Source organism: Nothobranchius furzeri, chromosome 15 (assembly GCF_043380555.1).
Source record: "Nothobranchius furzeri strain GRZ-AD chromosome 15, NfurGRZ-RIMD1, whole genome shotgun sequence".
In the NCBI taxonomy this organism is placed as follows: Eukaryota; Metazoa; Chordata; class Actinopteri; order Cyprinodontiformes; family Nothobranchiidae; genus Nothobranchius; species Nothobranchius furzeri.
This window is the reverse complement of record NC_091755.1, coordinates 40,743,359-40,768,517: the sequence shown is the minus strand read 5'-3', so window position 1 is coordinate 40,768,517 and position 25,159 is coordinate 40,743,359. Positions and strand designations below refer to the sequence as shown.

The following is a 25,159-nucleotide window of genomic DNA, read 5'->3' as shown; positions in this document are numbered from 1 at the left end:
GAGTCCCAGATTTAAACCCAGTGGGAGTTCCCCCCGAGGAGGGAACAAAAGACCCCCTGATGATCTTCTACATAAACACATTGGAAACTCCCACTGGGTTTAAATCTGGGACTCTCCACCATTTGACCTTAGAACTGAAGAAGCCTCTCGGATGAGAGGTGAAACGTCTTCAAGCAACTCAAAGAAGTCCAGACGCTTTTCTTTCAAAGCTCATTAGACTGCAATGACCTGGATGACTGAGAACCTTCACAGACGTCTCAATGAGAAATTACTTTGAGATTTGCAACAACCCTCTACCAAACTTGGTCAATCAAGATCAGGTACAACCTAATGAGAGTGAAGGGTCAAATGTAGATGAGACTGGTGAAACAACTTTGACTCAAACAGAAAGTATGCAGCGAGAACATGGAGAACAGAGGTATCCTACTAGACAGAGAACAGCTCCAAGCTCTTTAAAGGACTACCAGTCGAAACCTGAGGGTAACAATGACGACGGTGAACATACAAACTATTTCTTTAGAGTAAGTTATGGTGTACCCACAACATTTCAAAAGGCTACAGAGTCTAAGAAGTAAAAAATGTGGGAAAATGCAATGAGAGAAAATGAACTATTTAAAGGAAAATGAGACTTTTACTCTAGCACCACTACCAGAAGGTAAACCAGCAGTGGGAGGTTGTTGGGTGTGTGCAGTAAAAAACAAACCCAGATGAATCTGAGACTTACAAAGCAAGATATGTCGCAGAAGGGTATCTATGGACAACAATAAGGAACTGAATACAGACACTTTTTGACCAACTGCAAATATGACTTCAGTTCGAGCTTGATGCAGGTGGCGGATCAGGAAAATCTTTTACCGCAACAAATGGGCCCAAGAACAAAACTCCATGCAAAGTTCATATGGAGCAACCAGAAGGTTTGGAGGTAAAAGAGACGACAAGAGAACACTTGGTATGTAAACTGAACGTGCCATTGTATGGTCTAAAACAAACTAGGCGTAACTGGAAAATGTTACTGCATGATCACCTAATAGATAATGATTTTGTTCAAATATGATGCTGATCATTATGTCTACAACAGAGAGTCTGAAAGCAGAAAGGTCATTCTGTTAGTGTGGGTAGACGACTTGATTAAATCAGCAAGTGACAATGTCTTACTCAACGATGTGAAAGAAGTGTTGAAGAAAAGGTTTTAAGATGAAAGACATGGGTCCACTTAAAACTGTTCTGGGTACACCATCAACTTGGGGGCCTCTACAGTTTCATGTCCCAAGCATCTACAACTGTCCACATTCTCCAAACACAACTAAAACCACAATCAATCAGCCCAGATGGGAAACAAGGCCATTTTAAATTGTAATAAATTAAGATACAATGATATTTGAACTTTATTTTAAGTAAGAAGATTTATTCCGTTTTATTTTTAAAATAAAAATTTAAAAATGTTTTTAGTTAGTTACTTTATTTTAATGTAAGAAGAGCATTTGACCTTCTCTGGTGTCTGCTGAAAAAAAAACCTTGACCAAATGTAATTGAGGATCCCTGGAATAAATAAAACAATTGACTAAATTTCCTAAATGGAATTTGAACTCACAACCTCCATCCTGTCAGCACTTTCACTCAGGGCAGCTCTTCTAAAATAAAGTTCAAGTATTATTTTATCTTAAAGTATCAAAATCCGAAAATAGCTTTGTTTACAATCTAAACTGGTTTGATTGTAGCTGTGCTCGTGGAACGCAAACCATCACTGACACTTGGGACATGAAACTCCAAAGGCCCCCGATTGGGAGGCGCCAGGGCCCAAAGGAAAAAGGCCTAGGGCCTAAAGGGTTAAGCTAGTTTGGCACATCTGTGTTAGCAAGATTTTGTCTGTTATTGCCCCACCAGCTCTATGAGATTGACAATAACAGCCTTTACATATGAGCATGGACGTTTTTTATTTTTTTGGGGGGTGGGGAGTGGGTGGGTGCAGGGCAAACATGCCCCCGAGCAGAAAACTACCGCTTGTGTTGAAGCCTGTTTCCTATTCCATTTGACATGTTTTTTGTATACTTATTGTAAGGACAATAAGTATACAGTTCCTCATGCAGGTTGTGTCCCCACACATCTAAAGTGAAAACTACATCTATGCATATGAGTGTCTCATTCCACTTCATCAGTCACCTTTTGGGCGATCTGCCTCTTTTACAAAGTAACGTTGCCGTGGATGACACTTGCAGAGGTCAGAAAGAATTGCGGCTCTGTCAAAAATGTTAAACTGCAAAATCTTCTCTTAAAAATTCACAGCTATGTAAGACTTTTAGAGCTATTTTTAAATCATGCAGTACATGTGGACTTGACCTTTAACGTTTTATTGTTCTGAACATCTTTTTAGAAGCAACTTATTCTGGTACCAGTTAGAAATGTGATCCATGGGGATTTTATTGGAAAGTTGTGTGTGGATTCTTTAAATCTGGGTATGGGGCTGAGGGTAGGTTTTAGTTGGGAATTTGCCTGCAGCTAACTCTGGTGTGATGCATCAAATGGCAACATCTATGTTCAAGATTATGCATGGTCCTCACCTCTATCATTGTGCCCCAGGGCAGCTGTGGCTACATTGTAGCTCATCACCATCAGCGTGTGAATGTGTGTGTGAATGGATGAATGATACACGGTGGTGTAAAGCACTCTGGAGTCCTCTGACTCTGAAAGTGTCCTCTGACTACACAAGTGTGGGCCATTTTTATCATTTATCAAGTAGTAATTGTACACATCCTCCATTCCTTTCCTTCCCTTCCGTTACTTTTCTTTCTAGTTCTAGTTCACATTCAACTGATCACATGGACTACGTTTACATGCAGCCAACATCCGGGTTATGATCGGGTTAAGGTCGGTATTCGGGTTTCTGAGTTGATCAGAATAACCCGTTTACAAGCATAAATAGAAAGAGTTACCTCTAACTTGCATAACCCGATTTAAATGCGGACGTTGGGGTAGCGTCAGGACGTGTGGACTACGTCCAGACGCAATATGCGTCATTTCCGGTTCTTCTTGTTCCGGTATCCGTGAAAACAACAACATGTTTCCCAGTTCGGAAGAGATAGTGACCGCATTTGTTTGCGCTTTAGTTTCCTCGTCACTCCAAAAGTGTGGTGCTGTGCCGCGACTCGCCGTTTTGCTCCCAACTTGTTGTTTACTTCCGGAGTTCTGGCGCATACAAGACGTCTCGCTACTCAAAAGACCAAGATTCCTTGTGAACAGAGCATGCGCAGAACACACGCTTTGATGGGGGTATCCCGGTATGTGTTTACACGACCAAACATTCGGGTTAGAAAAGGGTTACCCCAGGTGTAGTAACCGGGTTTTTAAAAACCCGTTTATGAGCATATCCGGGTTTTTGGTGGTGTTTACATGGACCTGTGGAACCGGGTTATCAGTGGCGTGTCCAGATCTTTTAAAATGGGGTGGCCCAGGTGAGGCACAACTTTCAGCATGGGTGGCACCAATGGTTATGCTTTTTTTGTTTTACCCCCAAGCCTTTGTGGACAATGAAAAGCCTATTTAAAGGTAAATTAGTGTGGTGGCACCTGGGGTGGCCAATCAGATTCCAAGGGTGGCATGTGCTACCCCAGGCCACTCCCTGGACACGCCCCTGCAGGTTATTGTGAATGTTTGGGCTTTAAAAGGGTTACTGGCTGCATGTAAACGCGGTTTAATTCTGACTTGGCGAGTTTGAAGGTATTTGCCTTGCTTTGACTATTGGGAGCTAAAACCCATGCTGTCATTACTCTTGTAGGTCAACCAGAAGCCCCCGTTTGCTGTTTCTTAGTTGCACAATGTGAACCCTGCCTAAGATATTTTAGTCACTTTGGTATGTAAAACCAAAGGAAACAAACACAACAATGAACAGTGAGACATGCTCTACCATTAGATCCTGTCCCTTCAAGTGGAAACATGTTGTCTGATTTTAGACAGTTTGCATGAAAGTTGGCGTCTCTACAGCAAAACTCTGTGTCCTCGGTGCATTTGTCTCTTTTGACATGGAGTTCTTTCTGTCCCGTGTCATGAGTGAACTCTGGCAATGACAAAGATTAAAAGAGAAGCCCCGCATGCTGCTATCATATGTCATGGTAGTCTCAAAGAGAGAAGGCTTTGAGGGGAGGGGGTGGGCTGAGAATGCTTTGGCGCAACGATTCAGTTTCTTTAAAAAGAGCATAAGCTCTGCCGCCACTGGCCGCATGATCCTGTTTGTGATTTTGATAGTCCACTAGTAGCTTTACTGAAGGGTTTCAAAGGATGGATCTGGAATATGTGAGACGCCGCAGGTGTGACAGCGCAGGTGAGCGCCCCGATGAACTCCCTCTGCAGAGCATGCAATAGCACAGTGTCTATACATGTATACTGTAAACGGATAGCTTAATAATATGTGCTCTGTCATGCATCGCCTGTGTGGATGAACATATTTACTCAGTGCCTGAGTGTAGATCTTCAGAAAGAGGAAGTCAGAGCAGTTACAACCCTAAAGGATTTAATGGTAAAAAGTGATTTTATGAACTTTTATGCAACAGGGTGTCATGTGTCAAGACTTTGCGTGTTTCTTGTTTAAAAGATTGATCTCTTCCCAGAATATAAAACAAATCCAGACTGTTGCGGCTTCTTGTTAGACTGTGCAAAGCTACAATCCGGGAACATGCTGATCTCTGTCTGGAGTTTCTTGAAGGACAGAACTTGAAAGTGGATATGATATCTCGCCCGACTTAACTAGCTAGTTGTGAGTCTGAATACCACAAGAAGTCCCACATAGAGGGGACCATTGAGCAGAAGAACTATTTTTAGCCATAGCAGTCAATAACTCTGTATTTTAAGCACACAGATAGCAAACAACTGCACTCTTGACGTGCAGAGAGTTGTGAGGTTGGGATGGTCCCATTCCTGGGATTTCATCCATCTAGCATCTAAATTCCCGTATTTATTTTGATGTTTAGTAATGAATTACACTCATTTAAATTCTCATTAATTATATTTTACAAGTTAAAAATGTCACATTTGAAGACAGAGCTAAAACAAGACAAGGATGGTTTCTGTTTCTTTTATGATTCTTTTTCTGTCAAACTGGTGAGGTAAGGACCCAAACGCAGCAGAGAGAGGAGATCCGGACGGGACAAAGGCGGCTCCTGTCTCCGGTGGTCAGTTAGACTACAATCTGCACCTGTCTTTAACAAGGCAACACACACACCTACAAGATTTTGAACTTTTAGTTATAATACACACGTTTTGGGAAAGATTCCGTGTTTCTTTAGAAAGCACACACACAAGCACAGACAGAACACGTAAACTCCACCTGAAGCGGGTCAGAACACCACGTTCGCTTTTTTAACTGAACTCGTCTACGGTGCACGTCCTGAAACGTTGTTTCATAGTTTATAATCACTACCACTTTATAGATTATGATTTGAGGGAACTCCTGTTCGGTGAAGTTTGAAAAATATTGACCAACGGTGTAATCAAGTAATGGCTGTGGATTAAAACAGTGTTCATGAAATGATGATAGACAGGTTTCCATGGATACCTCTGTAATCAAACGGTGGTCCCTGTAGATAAAACTGTCTCTCTAGACTGTGATCCTCTACAGACCATGGACGCAATTTTCACTTTAGAAGTGGGGGGGACACGGTGGTGGTGGTGGTGGTGGGGGGGGGGGGGTGTCTTTACAGTATTCTCTAATGGGAAACAGGCTTCAACACAAACGGTTGTTTTCTGCTTGGTCCTAGAGCTCAACCAGTGTCAATTTAATATAGCGTAATATTGTTTTTGGATGGTAAAAAGTGCAGGGGTCAAAACTTGACTTTGGAAAAAGTGGGGGGGACATGTCCCCCCTGTCCCCCCCCCCCAAAATTACGTCCATGCTACAGACGCTTGCATATATTAACTCCAGTAACCATTAAACTATGTTCTTCATTTTCTTTAATAACTTGGTCATTTTTCAAAGTAAGAAAAACATAATCATCCAAAAATCTAAAAAGTTACCAAACCATCCTGTGGGGGGTACTAGAGAGGGCAGGGTCATCAGTGTCTGTCATGGCAGCAACCCCCGAACCCGCTGGTGGACACCGGCGGGATGCTGTCAAGCTAAAGAAAGAGTCCTGTTGGGTCTTTTTGCCCTGCGGGACTCCAGAGACAGCTGACAGGTGCCAGCAGTCCAAGCAAAATGCAGCTTGGGTGATTGCAGAGGCAAAAACCTGGGCATGGGAGGAGTTTGGTGAGACCATGGAGACAGCCTTCCGCATGGCTTTGAGGAGATTCTGGTACACCATCCGGGGCCTCAGGAGGAGAAAGCAGTGTGCTACCAACACTGTTTATAGTGGGGATGGTGTGCTGCTGACCTCGATTTGGGACGTTGTGGATTGGTGGGCGAAGTGCTTTGAAGACTTCCTCAATACCACCGGCACGTCTTTCAGTGAGGAAGCAGAGCTGAGGACTTTGGGTTGGACTCTCCAATCTCTTGGGCTAAAGTCACAGAGGTTGTCGAAAAGCTCCTCTGCGGCAAGGCTCGGGTAGTGGATGAGATCCGCCCGGAGTTCTTCAAGGCTCTGGATATTGTAGGGCTGTCTTGGCTGACGCAGCTCTGCAGTATTGCGTGGACATCGGGAGCAGTTTCACTTGACTGGCAAACCGAGGTGGTGGTCCCCCTATTTAAAAAGGGGGACCGCATACGTTCCAACTACAGGGGATCAATTCAATTCAATTCAAGTTTATTTATGTAGCGCAAAATCACGACAAGAGTCGTCTCAAGGCACTTCACACAGGAAACATTCCAATACAGGTCAGGTCATTAAGCCAATCAGAAAAAAATGTTTCCTATATAAGGAACCCAGCAAATAAACTGGTTTCAGTGACTTTACAGCAAACCTCATACTAAGCAAGCATTTAGCGACAGTGGAGAGGAAACCTCCCTTTTAACAGGAATAAACCTCCAGAGGATCCTGGCTCAGTATAAGCAGCCATCCTCCACGACACACACACACACACACACACACACACACACGCACGCACACACACCAAGTAGTGTGTCTATGGTTATATTGTGATTTCTTAGTAAATATTCTATTTGGTGAGAGATAAACTTTATTGTATTTATCCTAGTGGATCTATAATTAAACGGGTAAACTAGTAGTAGCACATCCAACGTCAAGGAAAGTAAAAAGTTATTATCAGGAGAAGGAGAATGTTTAAGTGGTTAGCAGCAGTGTGCTAGACGATGGCCCCCTCCATGAGACCACCACAGCTCAGCAGAACATCATTGTAGCTTCTTCTGGGGAGAAAAACACTTAGAGAGAAAATAAAGTTAACAGCTGAAATAGCAGGAAATAATACAGTTAAAGAGCAGATAGAAGAAAGTAGTCGAGTGTGGAAAGTGGTCAATATGTCCTCCAGTAGTCTAGTCACACTCCTGTGCCTCCCTGGTAAGGTCTATTCAGAGGTTCTGGAGATAAAAGGTCTATTGGATTGTTGAACCTCGGATTAGGAGGAGCAATGCGGTTTTTGTCCTGGCCGTGGAACGCTGGACCAGTTCTGTATCCTTGGAGGGCCCTGGGAGTTCACCCATCACATCTACATGTGTTTTGTGGATTTCCCTCCCTTGGGGGTCCTGTAGGGGTACTCCAGAAGTACGAGGTACGAGGACCTCTGATATGGGCTGTTAGGCGTTGTCGGCAGAAAGTTGGGCTCATTCCTAGTGAGAGTTGGACTCCACGAAGGCTGCCCTTTGTCACAGATTGTTCAAAACTTTAATGGACAGGATTTCTAGGCGCAGCCAAGGTGTTGATGGGAACTGTTTTGGTGGCCTGAGGATCAGGTCTCTGCTTTATGCAGATGATGTGGTCCTGTTGGCTTCATTGGGACATGATCTCCGGCTTTTGATGGAGCAGTTGAAAGCTGAGTGTGAAGCAGCTGAAAGTCAGCTCCTCCAAATCTGAGACCATGGTCTTAAGTCGGAAAAGGGCAGAATGCCGTCTCCAGGTCAGGGATGAGGTCCTGCCTCAAGTGGAGGAGTTTAAGTATCACAGGGTGTCATGTTCCTGGGAATGTGTTTAACCCACGACATGAAGAATCATCACAAGATGGGGGAAAAGTTCAAAACAATGATTTATTTAAGGAATCTAACAAAAGGTGTCCCTGGAATAAACCCAGAGTAGTTGGAGCCAGAGAGAGTCCAAGTTCTGCAGGTGGAGGAGGTCGAGGAGGGCAGGTGGAGTGACGGGGTGAGTCCAGGAGAGGGAGCCAGGCAGGGTGGCAGAGGAATAAGAGGAGAGGCGAACCGTGAAGTCCAGGAAGGTATGGTTCTTTCCAGGTGAGTAATCCAGTAAGGTTCTGCTTCTTGGATGGAGGATAATATCCAACAAACCCAGAGCGTCAGGGAAGATTGTCCAGTGATCCTGGAGAGAGGATACAAAACTTGAGTCCAAAAATCCAACACAAGAGTCCAAGAATAATCCAAGAACTTCTCCAAGTCAATTATCTACTTAGAAAACCAAGCAACCTAGAACGAGTGGCCAAAATACTACCATGAGTATTTAATCATCCAGCGCTGTGTAGTGGTTCCCTCTCCTCTTAAATAGAGCTCTGCTGCGGATGACCTGAGAAGCTGCAGCTGCCGCTGATTGCTAATACCCTGCAGCTGGTGAGCTCCCTCTCCTGAAATGAAGAGCTCAAAGATGTTAAAGAGATGAGGAGTACTCACCCCACCACACAACACAGGGTCTTATTCACGAGTGAAGAAAGCTGGAGCGTGAGATCGATATGTGGATTGTAGCTGTGTCTGCAGTGATACCGGTCTGTCGTGGTGAAGAGAGAGCTGAACCAGAAGGCAAAGCAAATCCTCACCTATGGTCACGAGCGTTGGGTAGTGACTGAAAGAACGAGTTCACGGTCACAAGCGGCTGAAAAGACTTTTCTCTGCAGGTGTGTGTCTTAGAGGTAGGGTGAGAAGCTGTGCCATCTAGGAGGGGCTTGGAGTAGATCCACTGTTCCTCCACATTGAGAGGAGGCAGTTGAGGTGGCTCGGGCATCTGGTCAGGATGCCTCCTGGACGCTTTCCTGGTGAGATTTTCCAGGCACGTCCAACCGGGAGGAGATCTCAAGGGAAACCCAGGACACGTTGATAAATGATAATGATAAATGACATGCACTTGTATAACGCGGGACTCCAAAGCGCTTTACACTACAGTGTATCATTCATCCATTCACACACACGTTCACACACTGATGGTGATGAGCTACCATGTAGCCACAGCTGCTCTGGGGTGCACTGACAGAGGCGAGGCTGCCGAGCACAGGCGCCACCGGCCCCTTCGACCACCACCAGCAGGCAGCGTGGGTTAAGTGTCTTGCCCAAGGACAAAACAGCAGAATTATCTGTCTGGAGCCGGGATCAAACCTGCAACCTTCCGATTACTGGACAACCCGCTCAACCTGTTGAGTTTTGGAGGCACTACGTCTCTCGCCTGGCCATGGAACGCCTTGGGGTTCCTCCCGGAAGAGCTGGCCCAAGTGGCTGGGGAGAGGGATGTCTGGGCCAGACTTAGGCTGTTGCCCCAGTGACCCGACTCCAGATAAGCAGAAAAGAATCAACGGATGGATTACTACCAGTAACTTTGCCTTGATGTTAATATTTTAACTTCTTAAAATTGATCGCTTGTTGCTTCAAATTACTGAAAAATGAAAAGAATCATTACTTTTTTGGTTAAGCTCATTCTGATGATTAAATAAACTTTATGAAAACGTAAATATAATGAGTTGAGGATCGTGTGGGTGTGGAAACATCAGAAGATCTACTGATGCATGTTTAGTGTCCTTGTTTGTGGCTGTTGAGTATTCTTGTGGGTATCTTGAACAGAACAGAGGCAGTGAGATCAAAGCAGATGTTTTAAAGAGTAATATCAGGAAACGTAATAAATCGAATCAAGTATAAAATGTTTTAATAAATGTTCTAACTGCTATTTAGTAATATTGGCTTTTATTTGGGATCCTTGACATCCTGATATTTTAATATCTGAGTCTCGCTTCAAAGTAAAGGATCTGTGCTGTCCTCCAGCCATGAGAATAGGAGTCCGTCTGTAAACAAACACCTTGCACAGAACTTCCTGGACTCATCTGAGTTCATGAGCAGTTCTCCCTCTCGTGTTACACTCAACTCTCAGACTGGACTTCTCTGCTTGTATCGCAGCTAAAAACCAGCTGTGTCCCTGAAACAAGAGTATATTCTCACAGATTATGAAGTATTTCTTTTTATCTAATGTCACCAGTAAAATGATCTTCGTCTTTCTCTGGACTTTTCGATAAAGATGCATCTCCGTAGCAACAGTCAGCTGACTTTCTGCTGGTAGTCTCACATGTAAGCAGATCACAGAAATGTATGTCTCAGTCCTCCGGGCCTCTGCCTGCCACTAGGGCCTCCTGCCTTTGGAAAGCATCATGTCTACTGAGCAGACAACCCTGAGTCAAACTCCGCTGCTCAAGGTTTGGGTGCCCTGGGTGGAAAACAGCTTGAACTGTAGGATCAGATGTAAGTGTATAAAAGTATGATGCAGCTGTATCACCTGCTTGTATTTAGTTATTTTGCTTCTTGTAAGCTAAAAAAAAAACAGTTTTGTGTGTTTTAAAAGTATTTATACGTTTGTGCCTGTAAAGAATCTGCTGGACTGAACTTGGTCGGGTTGGGGCTTCAGGATATAAGAACACAGAAGTCTGCGGGAGACACAGGAGCCAACCATGTGATGATAGGCATGTTGGACCAGACCAGGTCAGAGCTGGCTCTCTGTGCTGGGTCTGACCCAGGCCCACACAGTCCTGGGATTTTATGAGGCCAACACGGAATTGACAAACATTGCAGTTCCACCCTTATCCTCTAGGGGGTGACACCAGAAGTGAGCAAATCCTCATTGACTCCCATGTTAAAAATGCTGATTTCACAGCAGAAATAAACATGTTTACAGCCTGGTTCAAAAACCCATTTTAGGTTTAATAGATCTAGTTTACATTCATGACAAATGAATTATTTTTGTAACTTTTCTGTTTAAGTGTAAATGCTTAAAATTCTGAATAATTATTGACACAGCGCCAGTAGCCGAGTGGACACTCCCCTCTCTGGAAGGGAGCGTGACACTTAGCCAGGAGCCAAGTCGACGCTCTCAGACACCGTTGACAGTGGCAGACTCGCAGATCTTTGACCGTGGTGGAACAGCGAAGCCTAATATCCTTGGTCAGCTTACCTAGTTATGATTTAGTTACTAAGCAGGCTGGAGGTGCCTTCCTTTTGAAGTTGCTCTACTGCTTTTTCCTTGCTAAAAACACCTGGAAAAACAGTGTTAGCTTTGGGTTAGCATGTAGCTCATGTCTTGCTGACCTCTGACTGTGGAGCATGAGCTGATGTAAAAGGCCACAGCGCTACGATCACAGTAGTCTGAAGCTGTACTTGCACACTCAACAAAAATATAAACGCAACACCTTTGTTTCTGTGCCGATTTTTCATGAGATGGACTTAAAGATCTAAAATTCATTCCAGATACACAATATTACCATTTCTCTCAAATATTGTTCACAAATCAGTCTAAATGTGTGATAGTGAGCACTTCTGCTTTGCTGAGATTATCCATCCCACCTCACAGGTGTGCCACATCAAGATGCTGATCTGACATCATGAGTAGTGCACAGGTGTACCTTATACTGCCCACAATAAAAGGCCACCCTGGAATGTGCAGTTTTTTGCTTTATTGGGGGTCTGGGGACTCAGAACTGGTCAGTATCTGGTGTGACCACCATTTGCCTCACGCAGTGCAACACATCTTCTTCGCATAGAGTTTATCAGATTGTTAATTGTGGCCTGTGGAATGTTGGTCAAATCAAATCAGATCAAATCAAATCAACTTTATTTATATAGCACTTTTCGTACAAAAAATGCAACTCAAAGTGCTTTACAGATTAATATGGCCCCATAGATCCCATACTCCCATCCCAGTCCCCCTCCCCAAGTATAAAACAATTAACAATTATGGTTCCCCTCCCGCACCCAACTTCCAAAGTGGACATACAATCACCCGCACACTCGTCCATACACACACACACTCACACACAAACACACACACACACACACACACACACACACACACACACACACACACACACACACACACACACACACACACACACACACACACACACACACACACACACACACACACACACACACGTGAACACCAAAGGAAACAATAGGCTGAGTTCAGATGGGTCAAGTAATGAACGAGACATCATCAGCAGAGCCATCTGCCCTGACAGTAACAGATCCACGGCAGCAGCCAAGACACCGGCCCATGACGCCCAGTGGCGGAGGGCAGAAACCCCCACCAGTGCCCGGGCACTACCCGAGGAGCGCCCCGGCCGCCGCCGCCGCCCCTGACCACCGGCCCCAAGGCAGAGGGCTCCGCAGAGGAAACACTGGAGGATTAAAATATATAACATGTAAAATAACATAAGCTAATATGGATAAAAAGTAACTGATAAAAAGGGATTATAAAGATAGTAAAAGAAAACATAATCATGTAAAAACACTTGGATGTAAATAAAATGATAAAATTAATTAAAAGATATAAATATGTATATATAGATGCCAGCAGGAATGGCTGTGCGAAGTTGTTGGATATTAGTGGGAACTGGTACACGCTGTCGTATACGCCGGTCAAGCACATCCCAAACATGCTCAACGGGAGACATGTCCAGTGAGTATGCTGGCCATGCAAGAACTGGGACATTTTCAGCTTCCAAGAATTGTGCACGAAACATGGGGCCGTGCATTATCTTGCTGAAACATGAGGGTATGTTCATGGATGTACAGCACAACAATGGGCCTGAGGATCTCATCACGGTATCTCTGTGCATTCAAAATGCCATCAATAAAATGCACCTGTGTTCTTCGCCCATAACAGATGCCTGCCCATACCATAACCCCACCACCACCATGGGCCACTCGATCCACAACATTGACTTTGGCAAAGCGATCACCCACACAACGCCACACACTCTGTCTGCCATCTGCCCTGAACAATGCAAACCAAGATTCATCCGTGAAGAGAACACCTCTCCAACATGCCAGACGCCATCGAATGTGAGCATTTGCCCACTCAAGTCTGTTACGGCGACGAGCTGGAGTCAGGTCAAGACCCTGATGAGGACAACGAGCATGCAGTTGAGCTTCCCTGAGACGGTTTCTGACAGTTTGTGCAGAAATTGTTTGGTTATGCAAACCAATTGTTTCAGCAACTGTCTGAGTGGCTGGTCTCAGACGATCTTGGAGGTGAACCTGCTGGATATGGAGGTCCTGGGCTGGTGTGGTTACACGTTGTCTGCGGTTGTGAGGCCGGTTGGATGTACTGCCATATTCTCTGAAAAGCCTTTGGAGATGGCTTATGGTGGAGAAATGAACATTCAATACATGAGCAACAGATCTGGTTGACATTCCTGCTGTCAGCATGCCAATTGCACGCTCTCTCGATGCTTGTGGCATCTGTGGCATTTTGCGGTGAGACAAAACTGCACATTCCAGGGTGGCCTTTTATTGTGGGCAGTATAAGGTACAACTGTGCACTACTCATGATGTCGGATCAGCATCTTGATGTGGCACACCTGTGAGGTGGGATGGATTATCTCAGCAAAGCAGAAGTGCTCACCATCACACATTTAGACTGATTTGTGAACAATGTTTGAGAGAAATGGTAATATTGTGTATCTGGAATTAATTTTAGATCTTTAAGTCCATCTCATGAAAAATCAGAGCAGAAACAAAGGTGTTGCGTTTATATTTTTGTTGAGTGTATAATAATGATTGTTTCAGGTGTTGTTGAGGTGTTGTGCACGCATGTGTATCTGCTAGTGCTGAAGGTGTTTTAGAGAACAATAGGTACGCTTGACCACTTCCTTCATAGCACCCTCAATAAAAAGACTAGCTCCTTCATAGCACCTGCAGAAAAAAATTTCTGGAGCCGCCACTGCTTTAGACAGACAACAGAGCTCGTCTCGTCTCGTCTCGTCTTCCTCCGCTTATCCGGGTCCGGGTCGCGGGGGCAGCATCCCAACTAGGGAGCTCCAGGCCGTCCTCTCCCCGGCCTTGTCCACCAGCTCCTCCGGCAGGACCCCAAGGCGTTCCCGGACCAGATTGGAGATGTAACCTCTCCAATGTGTCCTGGGTCGACCCGGGGGCCTTCTGCCGGCAGGACATGCCCGAAACACCTCCCCAGGGAGGCGTCCAGGAGGCATCCTGACCAGATGCCCAAACCACCTCAACTGGCTCCTTTCGATCCGGAGGAGCAGCGGTTCTACTCCGAGTCCCTCCCGAATGTCCGAGCTCCTCACCCTATCTCTAAGGCTGAGCCCGGCCACCCTACGGAGGAAACTCATTTCGGCCGCTTGTATCCGCGATCTCGTTCTTTCGGTCATTACCCAAAGCTCATGACCATAGGTGAGGATTGGGACGTAGATCGACCGGTAAATCGAGAGCCTGGCTTTCTGGCTCAGCTCCCTATTCCCCACGACAGATCGGCTCAGCGTCCGCATCACTGCAGACGCCGAACCAATCCGCCTGTCGATCTCCCGATCCCTCCTACCCTCACTCGTGAACAAGACCCCGAGATACTTAAACTCCTCCACTTGAGGTAGGACCTCTCCCCCGACCCGGAGGTGGCAAGCCACCCTTTTCCGGTCGAGAACCATGGTCTCAGATTTGGAGGTGCTGATCCTCATCCCAGCCGCTTCACATTCGGCCGCGAACCTACCCAGCAAGAGCTGAAGGTCAGAGCTGGATGAAGCTAGGAGGACCACATCATCCGCAAAAAGCAGAGACGAGATTCTCCTGCCACCAAACTCGACACACTCCACACCACGGCTGCGTCTAGAAATTCTGTCCATAAAAGTGATGAACAGAACCGGTGACAAAGGGCAGCCCTGGCGGAGTCCAACCCTCACCGGGAACAGGTCCGACTTACTACCGGCTATGCGGACCAAACTCACGCTCCTCTGGTAAAGGGACTGAATGGCCCTTAACAGAAAGCCACCCACCCCATTCTCCTGGAGCGTCCCCCACAGGGTGCCCCTGGGGACACGGTCATAAGCCTTCTCCAAATCCACAAAGCACATGTGGATTGGTTGGGCAAACTCCCATGCCCCCTCCATCACCCTTGCAAGGGTATAGAGCTGGTCCACAGTTCCACGGCCAGGACGAAAACCACATTGCTCCTCCTCTATCTGAGATTCAACTATCGATCGGACCCTCCTCTCCAGTACCTTGGAGTAGACCTTTCCAGGGAGGCTGAGGAGTGTGATCCCCCTATAGTTGGAACACACCCTCAGGTCACCCTTCTTAAAGATGGGGACCACCACCCCGGTCTGCCACTCCCTAGGAACTGCCCCCGATGACCACGCAAGACAACAGAGCTAAAACATTTATTCATTTATATAAGTAATACTTACATACGTACACATGAAAGATCGCCAAGTCTGCCTTTGTCAAGGTTCATCCTCAAATACTCGCACATGCCACTGTTGATTCTGCCTATCAATCCATTTTCTTATCAATTCCTGAGAAATTCAATAGGCGACAAACAAATTAATTGCAAATGGTCTCCTGACATTAAAAATGTCAGTTTCCTAATAATGAACTTTAGCTACAAATACAAACATATATTCTCCTGAAAAACGAGGCAGGTGCTATCTTGTCTAAATAATTTATTACAGAAACAGCAAAGTTGTGAAATCCAACTTCCTTTATGGTATTTTGTGTCTGATTTCTTCTCAGCCTCTGTGCCTCAGTTTTGTAACTCCCCAACGGTGATAGTGATGGTGGGATTGCCAGCCAGAGGGAAGACATACATCTCCAAGAAGCTCACTCGCTACCTGAACTGGATTGGAGTTCCAACTAAAGGTCAGTTTGGATCTTTTATTTTATATGAATCCCTTCAAACCATCAGGGAGAGTTTTGCCACAAAACATATTACTTTTGTATTTTCTAACTCTGTAAGTGTTTAACGTGGGCCAGTACCGCAGGGATGCAGTCAAGACCTATAAGAACTTTGAGTTCTTCAAGCCTGACAACGAGGATGCCATGAGAATCCGCAAGTGAGTACAAGGAAGTGGATCTTCATGGCTTCACTAGGCTTTTTGAGGCTTTACAAACATCCCTCATTGACACATTTTGCTGTGTTTGTTCCTTTGCCTATACGAGTGTACTTTATCTCTCAGGGCCTGCGCTTCAGCTGCACTCAAAGATGTTGCTGCCTATTTCTCAAAGGAACATGGACAAGTCGCCGTGAGTAAGAGGACAACGAAAACTGTCCCGTTTATCACCATTACACCAAATATTTGCAATCTACTAAGTATGGCATTGCAATTATTCTAATTTTAAATTTTGGCTCTAAATGTCACTAAAACTAATACAATTTTCCTCAAAATAGTAGTGCTAAATATTTTGTCACATTCAGCATGTTCTTGTTTTGTTATGCTTTCAAATGGTGTTCTCATCCTCCCTCCCCAAAGGTTAAGGTTGTGTGTTGTCATGGAGATTTAAAAGGTCCTGCGGAAAATATGACAAAATCAGGGGAAAACGCGACAAAAAGTACACCTCTGTTGTTTTGATTCATGATCTCCATATGACTCTTTTTGTCATGATCTTGCCATGTCCTGACCTCCATGCTAGCACCATCCACCACATCAGCCTTCATGCATCACACCTGGTCCCCTCATCAAGCTCATGCCACAAACCTGCCTCACCAGCTATGTATTCCACAGTCAACCACCAGCACTCTGCCAGATTATTGAACGTGCCTGTGAGTAGATCTTGCAGCCTTTTCATCCTGCCTGATCATCGCCTACCGACCTCGTTTCACGCCTGACCCTCGCCAAGAACTCTGCCTATCTCCATGACCTACGCCTGACCACGACCACGTCCTGAACCTATCTTGTTCTGGTCCATGCCTTCTTCGACCACGTCTCTCGCCTGCTCCTCACATCTGCTTCGTCTCAGCCTGGTTCCGATCCATGCCTGTCCTCGATCAAGTCTCTTGACTGCTCCTTGAACCTGCTTTGTATCATCCTGGTTCCGACCCACGCCTGCCTTCGATTCTCCCTTTACCTGAATTCTGCTCCGGTAACATCTCCTCTTAGCTTCAGGCTAATAAAGACTGTTTTCTACTGCCTACTGTGCTCTCGTGTCCTTACGGTCCTCCGCCAAGCCTCACAACAGAATAATCTGGCCAACATGGACCCAACGCCGACACAGGAATCGCAACGCGGAGTTGAGGCAGCCATCTCTGGCTTGAAATCTGAAGTCAATGAACTGCTGGAGCTACTCCGATCCAACGCTAAGGCAAGCCACCTGACCCACGCTCCAGCAGCTTCCGCCCAACCAGTTCAGCTCCGGGTATCGCCTGTCCACGAGCCACGGCTGGTTCCGTTAGAAGTGTTTAAGGGAGATCCCCAACAATGTCATCCCTTTCTCACACAATGTGAAATTCCCTTCCAACTCCAACCCTCTTCTTTTCCTACAGACAGATCTAAGGTAGCTTATGTGACTTATTTTTTACCAGACCAAGCCATGGTGTGGGGAACTGCTGCTTGGGCTAATGACTTACACATCTGCTACCAGTACCAGACTTTTGCTAATGAACTCACAAGGGTTTTTAACTCAATCCTGCCAAGCCGTGAATCCTCCAGAAAAATTTTGTCTTTGGAACAGGGAGTGACTGATTACATCAGGGATTTCCACTCCATTTCTGCTGACAGCCCCTGGAATGCTGCAGCCCTCATGGACGTTTTCTACTATGGCCTCTCAGATAAGATAAAAAATGAACTGGCGACCCAAGGCCTACCGTTGACCTTGGCGGAGCTTGAAGATCTCGTTACCCGCATCGATCTCCACATGATGGAAAGAGCGAGTGTTCCGACTCCCACGTATGGGGTGGGTCAGATGGTCTGGTTGTCCACAGCGGGCATTCCTCTCAAGGTGGACTGTCGGAAACTGGTCCCCAGATTCATTGGACCCATTGGATTCACTGGATCAGAGGACAACCATGTATTCCAGATCCTCGACCACCTACCTGTGATGAACCCATGCCTCCATCCAACACTTACAAAGTCATCCTCACACTTTTCGAAGATGATCGCCCTGGTACCCCTCAGAAAGCTCCCTACCACCTCTCACATGGCCGATGTAATGGTTTGCAAAGTCTTTCGCCTTTTTGGCCTGCCCCAAGATATTATGTCCGACAGAGGTCCACAGTTTGTTTCCAGATTCTGGAAATCATTCTGCGCCCAGTTGGGCATCCAGGTGAGCCTCTCCTCAGGTTTCCACCCTCAGACTGATGGGCAGACCGAGAGGCACAACAAGGAGGTGGAGGCCAAACTTCGTCTGCTGTGCCTGGATGACGCCACGACCTGGTCCTAGAATCTACCCTGAGTAGAACACGCCATGAACTCCCTGCCCACTACCGCGACAGGTGCCCCCCCCTTTTTTACAGTTGATGGCTACCAACCCTCAGTCTTCTACCTCCAGGAACCTCTGGTCCACACCTCGTCTGCCCAGACCACTGCCCTCAGATGTTGCCTGCTTCACGCCTCGGAGGTCTACGCCCGCTCGACCAACATGCAGAGTGTTCCGACTCCCACGTATGGGGTGGGCCAGAGGGTCTGGTTGTCCACAGCGGACATTCCTCTCAGGGTGGACTGTCGGAAACTGGTCCCCAGATTCATCGGACCCTTCCCTATTTCCAAGGTCTTGAACCCTGCTGCGGTACGTTTCCGCCTTCCCCGCACTCTACAGATCCATCGTTCATTCCAAGTCTCAAAAATCAAGCCTGTGGTTTCGTCGGCGCTGTTGTCATGTCCTGACCTCCATGCTACCGCCATCCACCTCATCAGCCTTCATGCTTCACACCTGGTCCCCTCATCAAGCTCATGCCACAAATCCGCTTCACCTGCTATGTATTCCACAGTCAACCACCAGCACTCTGCCAGATTATTGAATGCGCCTGCTAGTAGATCTTCCGGCCTTTTCATCCTGCCTGATCATCGCCTACCGACCTCGTTTAATGCCTGACCCTCGCCAAGAACTCTGCCTATCTCCATGATAGAAAACAGACGGTGAAACTCTAGGATTAGAAAAGCCTGACAGATCTACGTCACACTGTCTCTAAACATTCATGGACTCACCCATCTCGACTCACGACGGGGAAGGCTCTTGTTGGTTTAGCGTCCAACAACAGAGAACGTTGCAACTCTGACGTGACTCACTTCTAGTTCCTGAAACAGGCGCACTGGAACTTTTTTCCCAGAAAATGCATTCCTACTAGAGACCACTGCAAATGTATTAAAAATATGAGTAAAATTGATCTTTAAAGCATAAACCGGGCTTTATCGCTTTTCCAAAACTCTTATCACTGATCCCATTTTAGATTATCTAATTTGCTAAATAATAATAAAAAAATACTCTTTTCAGTAATCATCATAAGTGAGTACATGTATTTTCCCCCATATGTTGAATGAACAAACTATTAAACCCTTTGTTTTGGGTCTTGCAGGTTTTTGATGCCACCAACACCACCAGGGAGAGAAGGGCCATTATCAACAGCTTTGCAAAGGAGAAAGGCTATAAGGTGAGACCAGAATTTTCACATTTATACAGTCAGAGGTGTTTTGAGGTGATCACTGTAAAAATCCCTTTAAGAAAAACAGTGAATTTAGACAGAGATTCAGTCCAAATAAAACACACAACCTGCCCACCTATCCAGATGGAAACTGATGATTTTCTGAAGGGAAAAACTGAAAAAGAGGAAGACACAGAAACACACTCCAGATTCACCCTGAAGAATCCCATTAGGCAATGCTGATTATAAACTAAAACAAAAGTTTTAAATCAGATTTTTTTCAGTAATAATGCGTTTTTAGAACAATTTTAAATGGTCACATTTTTATGTTTTCATGCATTTTCAGGTGTTTTTTGTAGAATCTATCTGTGATGACCCAGAAATTATTACAGAAAATATCAAGGTCAGAAAAAAAATCATAATTCTTTTTCTAAAAGGTGTTTTCTTTTGAGTGAAATTTCTTTAGATAATTCAAAAATAACTTTTTTTTCTTAGCAAGTAAAGTTTGGGAGCCCAGATTACATCGATCGTGACATAGAAGAAGCTATGCAGGACTTCATACAGCGCATTGAGTGCTACAAGGCTTCCTACACGTCTATAGATGACGAGCTAGACAGGTACAGAGTGGCACGCGTGTGTGAGATCACAACACAGGTCAATATTGTTCTGTTGATGAACACAGGCAGAAATTTAGATGTATGTTGTCATGTTTAACCAGGAAACTCTCCTACATAAAGATCTTTGACGTGGGCAGTAGATACCTGGTGAACAGGGTGCAGGACCACATCCAGAGCAGGATTGTGTACTACCTGATGAACATCCATGTCACACCAAGATCCATCTACTTGAGTCGCCACGGAGAGAGTGAACTCAACCTGTTGGGTTGTATTGGTGGAGATTCTGCATTATCCCCAAGAGGACTAAAGGTGAGGTTAGCATCTTCAGCAGCTGTGAATACAGTATTTTCCAATGTCGATGGTTGCTTAGGGGTCAAGAGTTCAACCTGTAAATGGTGGATTGAAACCAGTCAGTCGTTGTGTCCATGCGAAGACACATCACACTCTTCGTTGGCTGTGGCGGTCAGAGGGACAGGTGGCGCCTGTGTTCAGCAGCCTCGCCTCTGTCAGTGGGCCCCAGAGCAGCTGTGGCTACGATGTAGCTCATCATCACCAGTGTGTGAATGATTGTACTGTAAAGTGCTTTGAAATTGCATTATTATTATTATTATTATTGTTATTTTTTTTGTATATTTGTATGCTTTCACTGAAGTGCCAGAATCAATCAATGCTTCTAAGGCATTATTATTATTATTATTATTATTATTATTATTATTGTTGTTGTTGTTGTTATTATTATTATTATTATTATTATTATTATTATTATTATTATTATTATTATTATTATTATTATTAACCTTTGTTTGCAGTATGCTGGAGCTTTGGCATCCTTTATCAGGGGTCAGAAAATCAAGGATCTGAAGGTGTGGACAAGCCACATGAGGAGGACTATCCAGACTGCAGAGGTTCTAGGGGTCCAATATGAACAGTGGAAAGCTCTCAATGAAATTGATGCTGTAAGTCAATAAAGTACTATTATATAATGTTGTTAAAGTAGGAGATTTGATGGTTAAAAAGTGCTAAATGTCTATTTCTACCAATTTTCTCACCCTCCTAAATGAGTTAGTTCTTAAAAATGTTTCTTTTCTTTTTTTGTTTTGTGGCATTTTGTGGCAAACATGTAGTAGTCTCACTGCAATGTACTTTTAATTTTACTTGAGTATTTCTATAATGATGTATCACTACTGTTACTTAAGTACAATTTCTAGTACTCTTCTACTTCCGCTTCACTGAATGAAGATGCAGTAATTTTGTTGTGTATTGTGGTGCAAAGATTACTCAGATTCTCTGGACTGATTTTTACTGCCGTTGCTTTAAGAAGATGTTCATAGTGAGCCTCCTCTCTCAGGGTGTGTGTGAGGAACTGACCTACGAAGAGATTCAAGAGAATTTCCCTGATGAATTTGCTATGAGAGACCAGGACAAGTATCGTTATCGTTACCCAAAAGGAGAGGTGAGAAGTTGTTCATGTGAAAAGAATACTCGTGTCAAATATAAATCAGAGCATGAAATACAGCAATTATATTTTGTTATTTAATAATGTAATAACATAACGACAGTAAGAAGCTATAACGCTATTATTGCACCCCTGTAGTATTCCTATTCTCCACCAGAGAGCAGATGGCATTCAGGTTTTTGAGGAAAGCACTAATCTTGTTGAAGAGGTAGAGCTATTGAATTAAATCAAATTAAAACTGTGGAACACTGAAAAAACATTTTTCAGTGATTATTTCTGATTTTTACGGGTCACTCTGAGTTTTTCGTTCAGTAACGCCACGTGACACAGGAGATAACATTATATTTTATACAAATAGGTTTCAATATAAATATATAACGAGCCTTTTACTTTAAAATTGTGTCTATACTTGTTAAATTAAATGGTGTATATACTTGTTAAATATGTAAGCTAGCTACTACCTATTAGCCACAGAAGCTGCAACTACTAGCATCCAACCAACCAGAGATAACTGCTTTGAAAAAAAAACATTTCAGATATCAGTCCGATAGCTATAATTAGTTGACTTACATTTCAACTTTCCCCTGAAGTATCTGCCGCTTCTGGTCTGCCATCCATTTAAAAAACTGCAGTGTGTTCTGGGAAATTCTTAACCAAGGCCAGGCTACAAGGCACCTTCTTCCTTGCTCAGCTAGCTAAATGGCTAACACACGGAGAACAGACGCCTCTGTAGAACATGTACATTGGAACACGCCTTGGCGGCTCTTGATGACGTGTCTCCTATAGCAGTGTTTCACAACCCCGGTCCCCAGGGAACACTGTCTTACATGTTTTCCATGACACTGCTTCAGCACACCTGATTTACATTGCCTCCTCAGGAGGACATCCATTGCTGCAGATGCCTGTTAATCACTCATTCATTTATGTCAGGTGTGTGGCAGCAGGGAAACACTGGTGTTTAAAAGGGCAACATGGAAAGCAGGCAGGACATTGTGCCTTAAGGACCAGGGTTGGGAAACACTGTCCAAAGAAACTGGGGCGGGACCAGTACATCAAGGCAAGGTTCCTTGACATTGAGAAACATCCACTGTCACTTAACATTCATGGACTCAGCCATCTCATGACGAGGAAGGCTGCTGTTGGTTTAGCATCCAGGAAAGTGACTCCCTGGAGCCCTGTACATAGGCCCACTGACTGATTATAAGATTGTAGACACGTGTGATGCTAATCAGTGGACACACCGTCCCTTTGGTCACATTATTTTTTACATGACTTTTCTAGGAGTTACCATCATTTCTGTCCAGGCCTGTTGCATGAGATTATTTTTCAAATTATTTTGTTGGAGCATGCTTGAAAAGCAACGCCTGACTTTCTTTGGTTGAATTTCATAGAAATTGTATTTATTGTTACTTAGGTCAGATTCAAAAGTAATAAATAAAGTTAAAATTTAAACCGTAAAGCAAAAAGCAACCAATGGTGTTCTTTAAATACAAACAAGGAGAAAGGTTTCATAGTTTCTTTAATTTACACATATAAATAGCGCAAGACATGCTCAAACTTTATTATTCCACTTCCTATTATCTGCAAAACGAGCTGCAAAACATTTTTTCTTGTTTTCCAGTCCTATGAGGACCTGGTCCATCGACTAGAGCCGGTCATTATGGAGCTGGAGAGGCAGGAAAATGTCCTGGTTATCTGCCACCAGGCTGTAATGCGCTGCCTGTTGGCCTACTTTCTAGACAAATCTGGAGGTAGTGAAAAGAAAAAGATTTCTACACGTGTTAACTTATTTCTTTTCTTTTTTTATGCTTTTCCAAGGCTTAAAATATGATTTAGTATAAAAAACACAAAGACTGTTTATAAACACAGTTGTCTTTTTTTCTGTAGATGAGTTGCCGTACCTCAGATGCCCCCTGCACACGGTGCTTAAACTCACACCTGTAGCCTACGGTAAGTTAGAAGTGCTACAGTGTGAATACCTGATTTCCACTAATGTCTTCCAAAACTTTGCTTTTGTTTTTCCAGGGTGTAAAGTTGAGTCATTTTTCCTCAACATAGAGGCAGTCAACACACACAGAGAAAAGCCAAAGGTGAGTTCTCACAAGTTTCTCCACAACGAATGTGTCCTTCATTAGAATAATCCAATCATATCTAATCATCTAATGGCATAAATCCAATAGTTGTAAGAAGCTTTTGAGTCCCACCTTTTAAAATATTGGACTCACCACCTTGGTCTGGCAGGTCCTTGTGTGACAGTGCAGAGGAATGTCAACCATAGGAGACCCTCTGAAGCTCCCACGTTTCTGGCCATGGTACCTGATACCTGCTTAAGTTAGATTCAGAAAAGCTAAGCCCTAAAAGCTGCCTCTTTCATATCGACAACATTCATCAAAACCACGGTCCCTCTGAACGTTGTCAACTACACCAACAGACACGGCCCCCAGAACCACAGGTCTAGAGTTGATGTGGAGCTGGTGTCATTTAGCTGTTTTGGTTTCTAGCTTCTGGTCAGGCCTGGTCTATCCTGACCAGAAGCTAGAAACCAAGCCATTAGATGCTTCTCAGCAAGTTCCTTAGAGGTCTTGCTTCAAGAGAGTTTCCCAAAAAAATAAAAAAAACTTTAATGGCTTTTTATCTTTGCTGTGTTTGCAGAATGTCAACGTTAACAGAAAGCCAGAGGAGGCCCTGCAGACTGCCCCTGACCATATATGATAACAGCATGAAGGAAATGGGCTGTAGCGGCATATAACTGAATATGTTCTTACTCAAAAGACCCAAAAAATGTTAGAGATGTGCTTAAATTCTTGTGTAAAACAGAGACGAAAGGGTTAATCACAGCAGAAGGATACCAGATCATGGAGAGGCTGCATCTTGCAGCTGGTTCTGTTTTCTGTCCGTGTGAACTATTCCTTTTGCTTATCTGTATGCATGAAGTTTGCTTTTAGTGAAAGCGTCATCGACATACTAAAGACCTCTATGTGGAGGCTGAAAGAGAAAACATTCAGCTGTTTTAAAGATAGCATCACAACCTTGGCTTTATCCATCTGCTGTTCAGGTAACAATAGCTGGTTAAAAGTTAGTGGAGTATTAGCAATCAGCACCAAGGACAGCACCCAAACGAACAAAACATTTGTTACATTCTCAGGACTGATTAGTCGAAAACACACACACACACACACACACACACACACACACACACACACACACACACACACACACACACACACACACACACACACACACAGGTTCTAATGGAAAATTATGAATGAATACATTAAAAAAATTAAATAATTCAAGAGAGTTAAGTGGTTTTATTGCCCAGTTTTAGGTTTCTTAATATATTATTTATTTTATTAAAATAAAATTCTCTAAAATACAACAAATTTCATCAAACACTTTCATCACTTCAAGGCTGGATTACTCCAACT

At 44.3% G+C, this 25,159-nt stretch overlaps 2 protein-coding genes across 4 annotated transcripts in view; one reads left to right on the top strand and one right to left on the bottom strand.

Moving 5' to 3' along the window:
• Positions 1–25,159, bottom strand: part of LOC107390465 (UDP-glucuronosyltransferase 2B15) — a 34,839-nt gene that overhangs the window by 7,500 nt on the left and 2,180 nt on the right. The gene's annotated exons all lie outside the window — the stretch shown is intronic.
• LOC107390463 (6-phosphofructo-2-kinase/fructose-2,6-bisphosphatase 1) lies at positions 4,139–24,676 on the top strand. Of its 3 annotated transcripts, XM_070544832.1 has the most exons (15): positions 4,178–4,315; positions 5,097–5,162; positions 15,818–15,943; positions 16,041–16,137; positions 16,261–16,327; positions 19,593–19,667; positions 20,005–20,061; positions 20,154–20,275; positions 20,377–20,584; positions 21,085–21,231; positions 21,624–21,728; positions 23,353–23,482; positions 23,619–23,681; positions 23,757–23,821; positions 24,384–24,676. In XM_070544832.1, the coding sequence occupies exons 1-15, from the start codon at positions 4,273–4,275 to the stop codon at positions 24,441–24,443; spliced, it is 1,431 nt and encodes a 476-aa protein (XP_070400933.1). In that variant the 5' UTR covers positions 4,178–4,272; the 3' UTR covers positions 24,444–24,676. The 3 variants fall into 3 exon arrangements, with proteins under 3 accessions (XP_015822668.1, XP_070400933.1, XP_015822669.1); XM_015967182.3 differs by lacking the exon at positions 5,097–5,162 and having other exon boundaries at positions 4,139–4,315; XM_015967183.3 differs by lacking the exons at positions 4,178–4,315; positions 5,097–5,162 and adding an exon at positions 10,227–10,540.

Excerpts from the sequence above, each read along its gene's own strand:
- LOC107390463 (XM_070544832.1), top strand. The coding sequence starts at position 4,273 with ATGGATCTGGAATATGTGAGACGCCGCAGGTGTGACAGCGCAG. Across the intron at positions 5,163-15,817 it reads GGCGGCTCCTGTCTCCGGTG|CCTCTGTGCCTCAGTTTTGT; the intron begins GTCAGTTAGACT and ends ATTTCTTCTCAG. Across the intron at positions 15,944-16,040 it reads GATTGGAGTTCCAACTAAAG|TGTTTAACGTGGGCCAGTAC; the intron begins GTCAGTTTGGAT and ends TAACTCTGTAAG.